Source organism: Cololabis saira, chromosome 3 (genome assembly GCF_033807715.1).
Source record: "Cololabis saira isolate AMF1-May2022 chromosome 3, fColSai1.1, whole genome shotgun sequence".
NCBI classification, from domain to species: domain Eukaryota; kingdom Metazoa; phylum Chordata; class Actinopteri; order Beloniformes; family Belonidae; genus Cololabis; species Cololabis saira.
The window spans coordinates 21,148,094-21,162,380 of record NC_084589.1 but is presented as its reverse complement, the minus strand read 5'-3'; the positions used below and the strand labels follow the sequence as shown (position 1 = coordinate 21,162,380).

The 14,287-nt window shown below is 40.7% G+C and overlaps 1 protein-coding gene across 1 annotated transcript; it reads right to left on the bottom strand.

Moving 5' to 3' along the window:
* Positions 1-2,094: 2,094 nt before the first annotated feature.
* On the bottom strand, positions 2,095-8,331 carry tent5ba (terminal nucleotidyltransferase 5ba). The gene is made up of 2 exons (XM_061716491.1): positions 7,956-8,331; positions 2,095-3,695 (listed from the first exon to the last, which is right to left on the bottom strand). The coding sequence occupies exons 1-2, from the start codon at positions 8,103-8,105 to the stop codon at positions 2,667-2,669; spliced, it is 1,179 nt and encodes a 392-aa protein (XP_061572475.1). The 5' UTR covers positions 8,106-8,331; the 3' UTR covers positions 2,095-2,666.
* Between the last annotated feature and the right edge of the window lie 5,956 nt (positions 8,332-14,287).

Here is a 14,287-nt window from a genome sequence, read left to right as displayed (position 1 = left end):
TCTTAGAGAATGCTGCCTAATAAATCGCAGAAGGGTTACACGCTCATATCTAAGTAATTTTGAGTATCTATAGTGAGAAAGATTTATAAATGGAAGAAAAATATTATTTTAAGCTCATGATAGAACAACTGAAAAACAAAAAAAAAAACACACACACACCATGTGCGCACAAATGTAGCTTTTTTGGACTTTTCTAAAAAGAACAAGGCAACGCAGTTTAAGTCAAATAAATCAGGGATTCTGCTGAAAAACGGTAGCGCTCTCGCAAATACTGATTGGGGAAAGCCAAAATGTCATACCGTGGTCTTATCACCCTCTCACGGTGAATTGCACGGACAATTTGGGCTTCTATATCGATAATGGGACCTTCGTCAAAAGGAAACGCCATTGTGTAACAAGTTGCAGCAGCCCTCCTGAACTTGCGCTTAAATACCCGAACATAACTGGGTTATCTGAACAAAACCTGAACAAAACTGGCATAAAACCTACCCCCTACCAGGTTATGTTCAGAGCCTATGTTACCATGGTGACTTACCTAACCTGACCATTTTGGAACGGAAAACCCAGGTTTACCATTTACCCTGGGTTAACGTACCCAGTTTATCCAGTAAACCTCCTTCTTGGAATACCCCCCTGGGCAACTCGCTGTAAGAGTCAAACATGAAGCCATCTCAGGGTGGCTTCAGGCTGAAAAAGAAAATGATCAAGGTGTTGCAATGGTCCAGTCAAAGTCCAGATTTCAGCCCCATTTAAATGCTGTGACAAAACCTTAAACAAATAAATATCCACAATAAAATACTACAATGAACTGAAGCAACAATGTAAAGAACGGTGGGCCAAAATGTCTCCACAGTTTCCTGAGAAACTGACACCACACAGAAAATCCTTACTTCAAGTTATCACTGAAAGATGTAGTTTTTGAAGCTAATGAATCACAATGCTGCTTCTCATTCTGGCTTAGTTTTGGTTAAATTGTGAGGGCGCAATATGTCATGCGCTGTAATTACTTCAATTTAACACCTGATAAAGAGAACTCTTTTTTATTGTGTCCTCATATAGAAAAAAATATAGAAATGGTTTTATGATAGAAGTGACAATTCTGAATTTTCCCTGAACAGAAATAAAAACCACTTTAACCTTCAATTTCATTTCTAACTGCTGAATGTGAGGCAGAAAGAAAGAGACATTTGTTAACTCTGACTTTGAATTTAGGACCTTAAAGTTCTATTTCATTGAATTGAAACTGCTAAATATTAAAGTACACTCTACTATGATGGATACATTATCAGCAGTAACCCCCTCTCATGTAGTGCTCACTCTTAATAAAGTGATCTTTATAAGCTAGCTATCAGCTGGAACATGTCTAAGCACATGGGTGCTGGCTGTCCTGGATTTAATGGTTAAAAAATAAATTTAAGCCTTCATACACACTGCTTTGAGGACAACCAAGTCTCTTAACATGTTGACATGGCCATTTGTGCAAGAAAATATGGCAAAAGAAACAATTTCATATTAGAAACATTAGAAGGGTTTCTGCTCTTCATGCAAACTGAAATTTTAGTAACTTGTTGCACCAAGGACAAGGTTGAGACGATCCAAGGTCTGTCAGTTTGTCTTTTAACAAATGGTTCACGTCTGTAGAAGTTTCAGATTTTGACTTGTGCAAAGTGACATGGATAAACTGTGGTATCAGTCAAGCAAACAGGGCTGGGTTTCAGTGTTAGAATGGATGGGAGAACAAATGGGCCTTTGTTAAAAACTTTTGGTGTCACAGAGGAGAGAGAAGCCATTGTGCTTCCCAAAAGCCTCCTTATGGTTCATGTCCTCCAACTGTAATTGATCCTCAGCTCCAGTTTAACAAACATGACTCACTTGAGCCCACGGTATAAGCATTTCACTGGCCCTGGTTACTGGAAATAAACCTGCATGTTGTCATCAGCTATCAAGTTCAGGACAAACACACACCAGTGGCATCCTAACAAGTGTGGCAACAAGCTCCAGTGGTCCTGAAGGATCTCAGATAATGATCAAACGTCAAAGAACAACGTTAACCTAAATATTACCAGGACGCAAAAAAAAGGAAGAAAACCAATATTTGTCTTATTTTTTTTTTAATCTCACAAAAATGAATGTTTCTTTTCCTGAAAAGAGACAGAGAAGTACAATCTATGACACACTAAATACACAGTTCTCACTTTATAGATGTTTTTAGAACAGTTTGTGGTTCTTTGTAGGCACTGATAACATCATAACATCCTTTCTGAATAACAAATACATCTTTGGTCCAGTATGTAATTATAAAAGTATGAAAATACCATCATCTGCTTCAATGTATTCCTCTTATATTGTACTTGTGAAATATATATATATATATATATATATATATATATATATATATATACATGAAGTTTGGTTGTTGTTTTTCCCCCCGTGAGTTCTTTCTTTAATAATTAAATAAGATATCATAGCTACATCTCAGAAATGACCAGCAATCTTACAGATGTTTCGCAAGACAAAACAGGTGAGAAGAATTACTACGTCGGCTCGATCAGATGTACAGCAGTACAGGATAGTTGTAATCAGGTCACATTTGGCAAACATGAGATTCTTTCTGGTGTTTTCAGTCCAACTCCTCTGAAAGAGCGAGGGGTTGCACTGACGCCAGCTCAGCTGCAGGGCAGCCACGTCGGATAAGAGTTGCTGCACTGCGTGATCTGCAGCGGCTGCACGTGTGCAATATAATAGTTACTGAAGTTGATGTCCTGCACGTATGGCGCGGGCTGGTAGTAGCATGTGACGTTTGTCACAGTGGGGATAGCGTTCTGTTCAGCGAGCACCTTCAGCGCCAACATGGAGATGAGGCTGAGCGTCTGGCGCCGCTCGTGGCCCATCAGACACACGGTGCTCTCGTTCACAACTTGGTGCAGGGTCATCAGGCACTCGTAGCGTTTGTGCTCCATCCCGGCAAAGTGGTTTTGCAAGTAAGCCTCCAGTTTCCTCTGCTGCTCGCCGATGTCAGGGAAGTCAATGAAGAAGCGGGAGCACATGTAGCGCTGCATCAGCTTCATGTCCGCCTCTGAGGAGGACGTAAACCCTCGCACTAACAGGTGACAGTATTTCAATAAGCCGCCCCCCCTGATCTCTTCGGGGCTGCGTGTAGCTATAGTCCTCTGACACAGGTGGTCCATAGCCTCCTTGAAGTCCCCGTACACGCTCTCCCCGATCACCGTGGGGTGAAAGCTCTCAGACATGGGCGTCTCTGAGCAACGGTCGAATAAGAGCAGAGAGTCGAGGCAAATCTGGAAGGAGTCCACACTGAATTCAAACTGTCGTCTTAAAGAGTCCACAAACTTAAGCTCCACATTCTTGCCTGTGTTGTTGGACAGCGAGATGAGGCTCCAGCGGTCCGTGTCGTTACAGACTTTCACCAGTTTCTGCACGTAGGCCTCTTTCAGGGTCAGCGCTGTGATGCGCTCCTTGGAGACCCCGGCAGGCAAGAAGTCCAGCAGGCAGTCCAGGACGACGTCTTTCACCAGACGGAAGGCCTGGTCGTCTTTTAGAGAAACGCCAAAGATCAGGTCGAGGTCCTTGTAGCCGAGCCCGTTCTCCTGATGGAGCACGTGGCTGGCAGCCGAGCCGTTCAGCCTCACGTCCTTCACGCACACGCCTCGCTCTTCCAGCCGCGCTCGCACCACCTGGACAAAGACAGCACAGATGCACAAAATGTCAGTCTTCAAATACAGTTCTTCTTAAGAAGAACCGTCAAAACAATTCCCCACGGTAAGAATTTGTCATCTCGTGGTAAAAACGATAAATTCCAGTTGATGACGTTTTTGTGTAAAGCTGATTTATGGTTCTGCGTTAAATCCACGCACAACATACGTGAAGGAAGGAAGGAAGGAAGGAAGGAAGGAAGGAAGGAAGGAAGGAAGGAAGGAAGGAAGGAAGGAAGGAAGGAAGGAAAGAAGGAAAGAAAGAAAGAAAGAAAGAAAGAAAGAAAGAAAGAAAGAAAGAAAGAAAGAAAGAAAGAAAGAAAGAAAGAAAGAAAGAAAGAAAGAAAGAAAGAAAGAAAGGATAAATTCCCGTTGATGACGTTTTTGTATTGGTATTTTTTTTATCGTTATCGGGATAAATGGCAGAAATTATCGTGATAAGTTTTTTAGTCCATACCGCCCATCCCTAGTCATAATGTTGAAAACATGCATTTGTTGCCTCCAACATGCATGACACACAGACATCTGAAAAGATACATGTCCAACTAAACTCCACGTCTAGTGGAAATCATTAGTTAAGTGGAGCCAAGATCAATAGCTCTGCTCACAAAAGTCCATTTCATCACCACCAGCTTCAGTCTCAATGAAACTGAAAGAGTCCAAACAACACAGATGACACGTCTCCAGGTCCAAATTAAGTGCATTTAAAAAAAATGCATGTGGGATTTAAATGGCCCACAGCCTTTCCACTTTTAATATTATTTCATACTTTTGTATAACAACTGAGGCCACAAGCAGAGTAAGCAAGGCAAAAAATCCAGTGTGCTGAAGCGCTGACACTCGTCAAAAGGGATCCTGCGCTGGTCACAGCTGCCTACGCACAGCAGTGTGTGCTCTCGATAAACAGCAACTTTACTGTCTGTAATATATAAACAGGTTATGGAGGCCGTAATACATCCACCGCTCTGGTTACAATCCGTCTTTGTTAACTAATGTGTTCCTCTTCAGCTTCAGTGTGCCAGTATAGAAAGACTGACTTTATTTGATGCTTATTCCACACAACATTCCAATATTATTTAAAAAAAAAGGAGCAGAGTTGAAGGGAGGGATGAGAAAAATATGTATTTTCTAAACTGGAAAAATTCAACATTGTAGCACTAGTTAAAGTGTGACATTTTAAAATTTGGTAAATGCTATATATTATAGGAGCTGCAGAAAAGGCTCTCAAAACATTTTAATTGATGCTCAAGAAGTGCATGAAATCCCTACACAGTCCTATAAAATTAGGAAATAATCTAAAACTTTCTCAAAATCCAAGTAAAACTTATTCTATTAATTGTTTATATTCAGCAGTGATGCAGAACTTCAGTTCACTGGCAGACACATCCTTAGAGTTGCTTTTTAGAGCTGCTTTTTATAGATTTCTTTTTTTTTTTCAAAAGAGAAGGAGAAAACTTCCTAGAAGAACTTATCCTGCTCATGTGGAGTCATGTCAGAGGAGTGGAGGGTCCTTAAATGTAGTCCTGAGCACACATGCATTCACACTGTTCTGCCCTGGAGCATCTCTGGAGTTCATAAACCTGTGTTTAGCCACGCCCACTTATGATCACGTCACCCAGCATGCCTGTCTGCACCAGATGTAAACACGTCCTAGTGAAATAACTACCAGTAACTTCCTTATTTTATCTGAAAAGTTTGACGTCTTTATTCTGAGTGTATGTACCCAGAGTCGATTTTATAGCTGATACATACTATAAACATGTCTCACTGACTGGAAGATATGAGTTTGTTTGAACTGAGCAAACAACTGCCGCGGACAATTGCAACATTAACAACTGCAGCACAAATTAGCTGTTACACGCTCACATGCAGTCCTAAATCCACTTCCTGGCACTGGCCTGTCAGATTAGTGTCTGTTAACTCTCTCTCCCATGGTGATCAGATAACATGACGGCTCTATTTATACACACCGGGTCACGCTGACGACCAACATTTGGAGACAAGGCAACCCCGAGCACAGCAGAACAAGATCATGATAGCAATCGTTGTTGCTGTGACGGGATTGTAATCTTTCAGCCATAAAAAAAGAAAAGCACCGTGAACAGGGTTCAAATTCCAATTAGAAGCAATGATAATGTCGCTTCTGAGTGTTTGTGCGGTTGCTCTGAGATGTCGGAGCAGGCAGAGTTAACTCCACAGGTCTCAAACTCTGCACTCTGAAAGTGCAGCTATCAGCACTGCTGGCTTCACATCAAACATCAAACTGCTGGAAAAGAGACAACCTTCTTTGGAAAATAAAATAAAGTAAAATTATGAAAGGTAATTGAAGTTGGGCTGCAAATTCCTGTCCACTTCGTGAGCTGTGAGACAAAAGTCTGAGTTGGAAAGAAAGTGCAGCAGCCGGTGTTGTTATCTTAACCTGCAGTTACACGGCTGCAACTCCTTAGACTCAAGTGTTTCATGATGCTTGAGTTGACGCGAGACGTGGTCGTTTTTTTTCCTCTAAACCTGCAGTTGGATTAAAATAAATATTCTCATTCATGACTCCTGCGGTGCACGATATGAACAGGCACAAGTCAGTCCTCACAGCTGCTAGAATATCCCGTACATTAAGTCTTCATCAGTGTTCAGCCTATCACTTAATAAATCGGTGTAGCAGATGGCAGTTTTATTTTTGCAGGGATTCCACAAATCCAAAGGAAAAAATATGTACCCGTCCACTTAGAAATCAAACCCCTATTTAAGCCTCCTGAGTGTTCAATGGAGCATTCATCTTTCCACAACCACAAGCATGAGAGCGCTGGGCTTCACCAGCTTGTTGTGCTCATCTTGAACACGTCAGTGCTCAAATCGGTTGGGACAGGGGATCCTGTAACAGTTACACAATAATTTTAAAGTTCTAACTCTGCATTTTCCCTCTGCACGTCAATACGAAGCCAAGTATCAAGGGACACAGCAGGAGGAGGTGAAACATGACCCAACCGCAGTGAATAAGAGGAGGGACCTCGGCATGTGCCTGGATCATATCCACTATTCAAGTCAGACTGTGATGGACACTTTTGAGACTAACCAGAATCATTTTGATTGTTTAATAACAGCTCTTTTTCTGTGAAAGAGTCTTTGAAAGAGTTCTGCGCTCCAAAATGAGGAAATGGGAAACCCAAAATCATAATTAAAGGTTTCAGTAAAACACAATCTATGGAGGAAGTATCAAAGTATTCTCCAAGGATGACAATCTGGATGAATGAGTGGCTCTCAGGCTGATAAGAGACCACCAGGGGTCGTCAAGGGGTTTCAAGGAAACTCTGGAAAAGTGTATTCAATCTGTAATTGGGGGATAAAGATATTACAGTTATTTTTACACTTTACATTAAAATTTATGACCACGTGAGATGACTCTTCCTGGACCAAATCCATCTTTAGACTCTGTACTACACGGATAATATTATTGGATCTTCATTAGTATTGCACTATGTAGATTTATGATACATTTGTGTGTATATATGTATATAGACTGTGTAGGTATATTAATGAAAGGTAATAGAGAGCCATACAAGGGAGGTGGGTGGGGGGTGGAATGGGAAATTTTTGTATGTGAATAATCCTCCTTGCATCTGACATGTTTGTGACCTGTTATTTTTTAATGAGTGCCTTCTACATTATTTGACTGAAGTCATTGTTATCCTGTCTACATGTATATTAGATGCGTTTCCTTATTGTGTTCAGAATTATTTTATTATTTGTCTTTTTCCTTCTTTTTTTCTTGGAAGCATACGCTGGCATGTGTTCTCATATGTACATGCAATTTTTTATTTGTTTATTTTTTATTTCCTATTTTGTTGATTTTATTTGTTTTCTTTTGTTTTTGCTTTTTCTTAAATTATAAAACAGGTATCCTAAAGTTTCTTTTTTCCAGACAAATTTCCGACTTCTTACCTTCAATCTGTCGGAGTCGGAATTTTGTCTGGAAAAAAGAAACTTTAGGATATCTATCTGAAGACATAATGAACACAATAGAACTACAGTATTATAAAACAGGTATTCTTTGCACACATTTGTATTACTTGATGCACAAACATGTTGTAATAAGAAATAATGTTAATAAAAAAATATATAAAAAAAAAAAAGTTAATTAATTATATTAGGCCCTAAAAGTGTGAATGTCATAGCCTACTTGAATATAAATGCGGTCTGAATCTGGATGGAGTCTAGCAGGACAGAAGTGTGAGTGTGAGCGGATACCTGGACGATCTGCCGCGGCTGCACGGACAGGGTGGGGAAGTTCCCCCGGCCGTGGATGGGCACGCTCTCCCCCAGGATGCCGTCCAGCCGCCGCACCTGCTCCCAGCACAGCACGGAGAAGCGCCGGCTCTGCTCCGGGCCGGCCGACATGCTGCAAGCTTTCCCCCGGGTAAAGTGAGAGGAGACTCGGCACAGGGATTCCTCCTCACGGCACTGCAGCAAACAGTCTTCTCTCGTCGGAGCAGCAGAGATAGATATCCCTCCAAAGGTCCCGTTATCAGTCTTGGAGTGAGGGGAAGAAGAAGCAAAGTTAGTCTCAAAGTGCGGAGGTTCGTGCGGGACCAGCAGCCTCCTCCTGTCTGTGTGCAGCGCTGAAATCCGGTCAGTCTGCAAAGTGCCGATTCATAAGGAAGGTCCAGGCAGCTTAAAGCCGGAATTATGGTTCTGCGTTAAATAGACGCAGAGGCTACGGCGTAGGGTACGCAGCGACGCGCAACGTAACTCTGCGTTGGTGTAACGCGGAACCATAAATCAGCCTTAATGCCTCCCGTTTAGCGCGAGTCCTGTGATTGGCTCCTGGGTTTGGTCATTGATTATGGACGCCCTGGTCCGTGCGAAACACCCTTATGTGACGTTAGGAGACACGCTCCTCCTCAGCTGCCCCCAGCTCCAGGGAGACGGCTTTTTCCTCCTGTAAACTCACTTATCAAATGTACATTTTGATACTTGACCACATCTGCCGCATCATTAAACAATAATCGCTCCCTGCAGTACTCGAGTTGTAAAAAGAAATCAGGGGGGATGGTGGATTTTATCATATGGGGACAGATAATTTGTGCTGATTACAAATAATATAATATATTACAAATAATAGCACTGACCAAAACACCTGCAGAAATACTGCAGGAATGACATAGCAGCAGTTAAATGCAGCCTTCTGTAAGCTTTAAATATCCACTGGGCTTACATCAAATACATCAAAACACAAAAATAAAAAACAGTTTTCTGAACTTATCAATATGACTCTGTCCTTCACAGGATAAGTAAAATGGATCACTGCAAAAACTCAAAATCTTAACAAGAATATTTGTCTTATTTCTAGTTAAAATGTCTCATTTTAGTAAAAAAAAATCTCATTACACTTAAAACAAGACTCATCACTGGAAAAAACAACAATTTTCACCTGTTTCAAGTAGATTTTCACTTGAAATAAGTAGAGAAATCTGCCAGTGGAACAAGATTTTTTTGCTTGTAATAAGAAGATGAACCTTGTCCCACTGTCAGATTTTCCTACTTATTTCAAGTGAAAATGTACCGTACTTGAAACAGGTGAAAATTGTCAAAAAGTTATTTTTCTGGTGATGACTCTAAATGTTGAAATAGCAGTAAAACCACATTCATTGATGAAATGACATAAGGGATGGAAAGGGGGGATGGCAGTTTTACAAGGGGGATGATTTTGACCGTTTTTATTTCAGGGTGGATGCCATCCCCCCTCATCCCCCCCTCAACTCGAGTACTGGCTCCCTGTCGTATTGAAATAGTTCAATAAAAGCGACTGTTTATATGGATCAGACAACAGTCGTTTCAACACCTCCTTGTAATGTATTTCTTAGGAACTGTTTGAAGCGGATGAGGGATGGATTTCTTTTATCGGCTAAGTTGATGGTGAATTAAAAATCCGACAGACATAAATCTCCTTTTTTCCAAGAAGAGAGAATGAGTGTTTCAGAAAAACACTTGTGCTGCACATCAATGAACTGCAACTTTGAAACCACTGAAAGGTTTATTGTATAGCACTTATGTTGTAATAAAGCAATATTACACAAGAGAAGTTTCACAAATATCAAAGAATGTTTGGCTCAACAAATGGCCAACATCTGCAGTTTTTCTTTGGCCCAGATTTAACCTTAAATAAAACCCATCCACTAACCACCAGATGTGCCACGGATTTGCATTTTCTTTGGACTTTTGGGCCACGCCTACCCCTCTCAACACATGTCATAACTAATGTCAAAGCCAGCTAACAGCATTGAGGCCACTTACTCACAACTCATGTTTGGCCAGCTCATAACCGTTGTGTCACATCTAGCCTGTACAAAAATCCCAGAGCAGCTGAACTGTTGGTGCCAAAAGTAACACCGGTTTAGGTCTAAATGTATGGTTATGAAAGCGCTGGTGAGCTCGACAACATCAACGGGCCTGCAAGAGCACAGAAAAACAACTAAAGTGAGCGGTTGTGGAATCTGGAGATGAAGGAAAACATCTTTATAACATCACAGAAGTCAAGAGAAGGTACACGCACCAGACACTTTATTAGTTACACCTGATGTACCAAGTAAAGTGGCAAGTTCATGTATCTAAACTACTTTGTGAATGCAAATACAGAGGGTTTACAACAAGGTCCAAATCACTATTCAAGAAGAGGAAAGTCAGATTAGACTTTATGAAAAAACATCTAAAAAAAGAAAAAGAAAAAGCCTTCCATGTTCTTGAATCACAACACCAAAGCAAGATAAACTTGTATCAGAATGATGGGAAAAGAAAGGAACAGTTCATTATGCACATATTCTGCCAAACATGGTGGAGGAAGTGTTATGGTATGGGTATACATGGCTGCCAATGGAACATGATCACTGGTGTTCATTGATGATGTGACTGCTGAGAGAATAGAAAGATTATTTCTGGGGTGTAAAGGGTTATAACCCTCTAAAACTGATGGATTCACAGTGCAGATGGATAATGAGCCCAAACATATTGTAAAAGCAACTCAAGAGTTTGTGAAGGCAAAGAAATAGAATATTCTTCATCTGCCAAGTCAGTGGCATGATCTCAAACCAATAAAACATGCTTCTCAGTTACTGAAGATTAAACTACAGGCAGTGAGGCCCATAAACCGAGGGTGGCTGCAGTGAAGGAATGGGAAAACTTTTCCATGGAGGAACCTCAGAATTGTTGTGACATACAAGGACCCAAGACTTCAGGCAGTTATTGACTACGAATTATTTTCATTCAAGCATCAAATATCATGGTTTATTTACAATCATGTCACTTTGTCCAAATAGTTTTGAGCCCCTGAGAATGTGTCATTCTTATTGGTGAATGCAATATTTTTGTTCAACCTTTTAAATGAAAGCTGAAACCTACACTGCAAAAACAGAGTCTCTAGAAATAAGCCGATGTTTAAAAAAAAACAACTAATCAAATAGTTTTATGTTAAGCCCAAACTTTCTTGACTAGAATACAAAGTCTAGACACTAGACAAAAAGTAAGACCAATTTTAATGAAACAAGTCTTGTTAACTTTCTTAGAAATTAGATATCTTCTCTCTCAGTTTGCAGAATCTTGCCATTCTTACAAGACGGGATTGTGGTCACACTTCCATTCTCCTCTTATCCTGTCATCCGTGCAGCCTCTTATCTGATTAAACATGTTAAATATCCTTTAATGAGGGAGCTCACACATTCATAGACATTACTCACAAATGCAGACATTACTTCTCCATGATGACACAGTCTTTGGATTGTTCCAGTATATACTTTGCCACTGAACAATACAGGTGAACAGTTAAGCAGTTTCCTCTTTTAAGATTTATCATCATTTATGAAAGTCCACACATAACTATCCATACAGCATGTTTATTCATCTATAAAATGTTTACAAGAGATTAAAGTTCATGTCATGATTGGCCTGTGTGTGTTTTTCTTCTTTTTTTCTTTTTGTAATGCAGCCATAAAACACAGATGGGTGGAAACACATGCTCTGACACACTCGTCCAGGCACATCATAATGTCTTCTCCAAACAGTTGTGTGTGAGTGTGTTTATTTCATAAACATTTCATCTGATGCAAACAAACCCACAGCTGGAGGATAACAATGTCTCTCAAACCTTTGAGGGGTCAGATGGAGATCATCGTGCGGATCCGTTCTCCACAGGAGATCAATTCAAGTCCAGTGATGTCAACACAATCCTGTTTCTGTGGCAACAACATCTACGGTTGTTGGGCAGCGAGGCACTTGGTTCTGCTAGGTACGCATGAGAGATACCTGCGTCATGTGACCATAAATAACCCGCCCAGTGGCAGCTGTGAACCCCCGCAGCCTGAATGTGAAACAGTTTGGGGATGAGTGAGAAAGGATGGCCGATGGATGTCGGCCCACTTGACATTCTCAGGTTCCCTCACAGTTCCATAGGAGAAGTGATTGGGGACCGTGGAAGCTACGTGTTGATCCTCTGGAGTAAGTCTTTTCATAAAATTAAGACAAAATTCCTGTCTCCTAACACCATCCCTAGTCAGAATCCCTATTTTGACTTTTGATCATTAAAGCCAGTGTTACAGCGGCTGGAGCTTCTGTTTATCCCTGAGTTGACATCCTGCTGGAGCAATGGCAACAAAGACTGTCAGCCTTGTAGGTGTGGTGATTTAGCCAGTATTTAAACACACCTTAAACAAATGATGCATTAAACACACGTAGATTCCGGTCCTAACCCTAAACAAACATAACAAAGCTATCCATCTGAGGAAAAATTATAAAAGGCCTTTAATGGATGCCAACTAAAGATGTTTTTCTTGTGTTTTCCCTCAGAGATTGTTTTGAAAAAGAAGAAAAAACCATCAGACAGTTCTTTTATTGCTGCTGTCATATATCTATATCTGTCTTTGCCTTACGGGCTGTGAGAGGAAGAGAAACAACGCAGTTTTCAAGTGCAGGGACATGACCAGACGTCACAGAGAGTTGTAAAGTGTGACTGAAAACTGATGTTGCCAAACAACAAGCACTTTAGTGTCATGATGATAAATTTTGTGAAGACAGATAGCACTTCGTGTGTCACACCAGGTGAGTTGTGAAGCTCTTTTTCTTACTCGTCTGTCAAGGCTTCTACAATCTTAGTGAATTATGTCCCCAAAAAAGACTTCTTTCATTTGACGCCGCTGACAGTCAGACATGTTACACAAGAAGACTGAGTGTTTGCTATAATTAGAGTGTATCATGTGTAACTTTAGGGGCAGTGTTGCCACAGCTAGAATAGCAATGCAGCTGCTGCTATTATAGCGTCAAAAAGAAAAAAAACATCCAAATCTTCATTGATTATGTGACCGATTTAACCCAGTTTATCTTTATTTTTCAGTCTCAGACTGCCAACAGAGCAGATACTTGCCTGAACAACCAGGTTGAGCGGAGGCGCCAGGGCCTACCTGCAACAGAGGGAATGTGTGATAAGAGCACGTTTACTTTTCCAGATTGGTCCATATGACAAATCCATGGGAAGGCAGAGGGAGATTACGCAAGCAGCTATGCTACTGACGTCAGACTCCCTCCGCTGCCTGCTTGATTGATTACGGTACAGAGCTATGGAGAACAGATAAGTGAGCTGCTGGAGAAAACAAGGCTCTCCAAAGCACACCAGACATTCAATTACTAGGTACATTTGTCAATGTGTTAACACCAGTTTCTTCAAGTGATACAGTAAGTAAATCATGAAATAGCAATGTAAAATAAGCTTTGCTACTGTTGTGAAACTGAAACTCGATTACAGCTTCAGCTGCTTTATTTCTAACCAAACCCAAGATTGCAGCTGCTAGCTGATAAAAGTGGAACTAGAAACGTTTCAAAATCAATCAAAGGGTCAGTTGCAACCCTCTTGATGTAAAATGACTATTTTTGTTTGTTGGTTTTTTTGTTTGCTGAGAAAAAAAGCAGCAGCATCACATTTCGTGCACATGCATTAACACAGTAGTTTGTTGCATAGTTGGAGTGCTTTGAAGCTCAACGGTCAAATATAGCCTTAGGCTATGCATTATGTAAAATTCTTCTTGCCTTACTCTCAAGGAAAAAGAAAAAAAGCAACTCTTTCACTGAAGCAGGGCAGACTGATGAAAAAAAATCTAAATAAATAAATCTGAGAAAATTGAGACAGACTGTCTGTTTGTCACTCGCACATTCTTTTCTACGTATTTTTCTTATTTTGGTCTTCCAGCTTCTAACCAAACATCTCCACACACGTGACATCTTCCCACCTATGGAGATGCCTGTGTTGAAGAGAGGACCCATGGGCGTGGTAATAAAACACCTTCGCCTGCTTCTGTATGTCTTGAGCTTAAATCAACCTGGCTCCAAACCCACCACCATTGACGCAAATTTCACTTCCAATTACAATCAAACAAAGAAAACAAACCCTTTATTGTGTGTTGTCCTGGCATTTGAGTTGTAGGCAACCTGGGTTAGTCTCCGCAGATCGAATACAACACACCGTACTGCAAAAGTTAACAATTCTAACCATAAAGACATATAAAATAATAAATCTGTAATTTTCTTAACACATGCTCCTG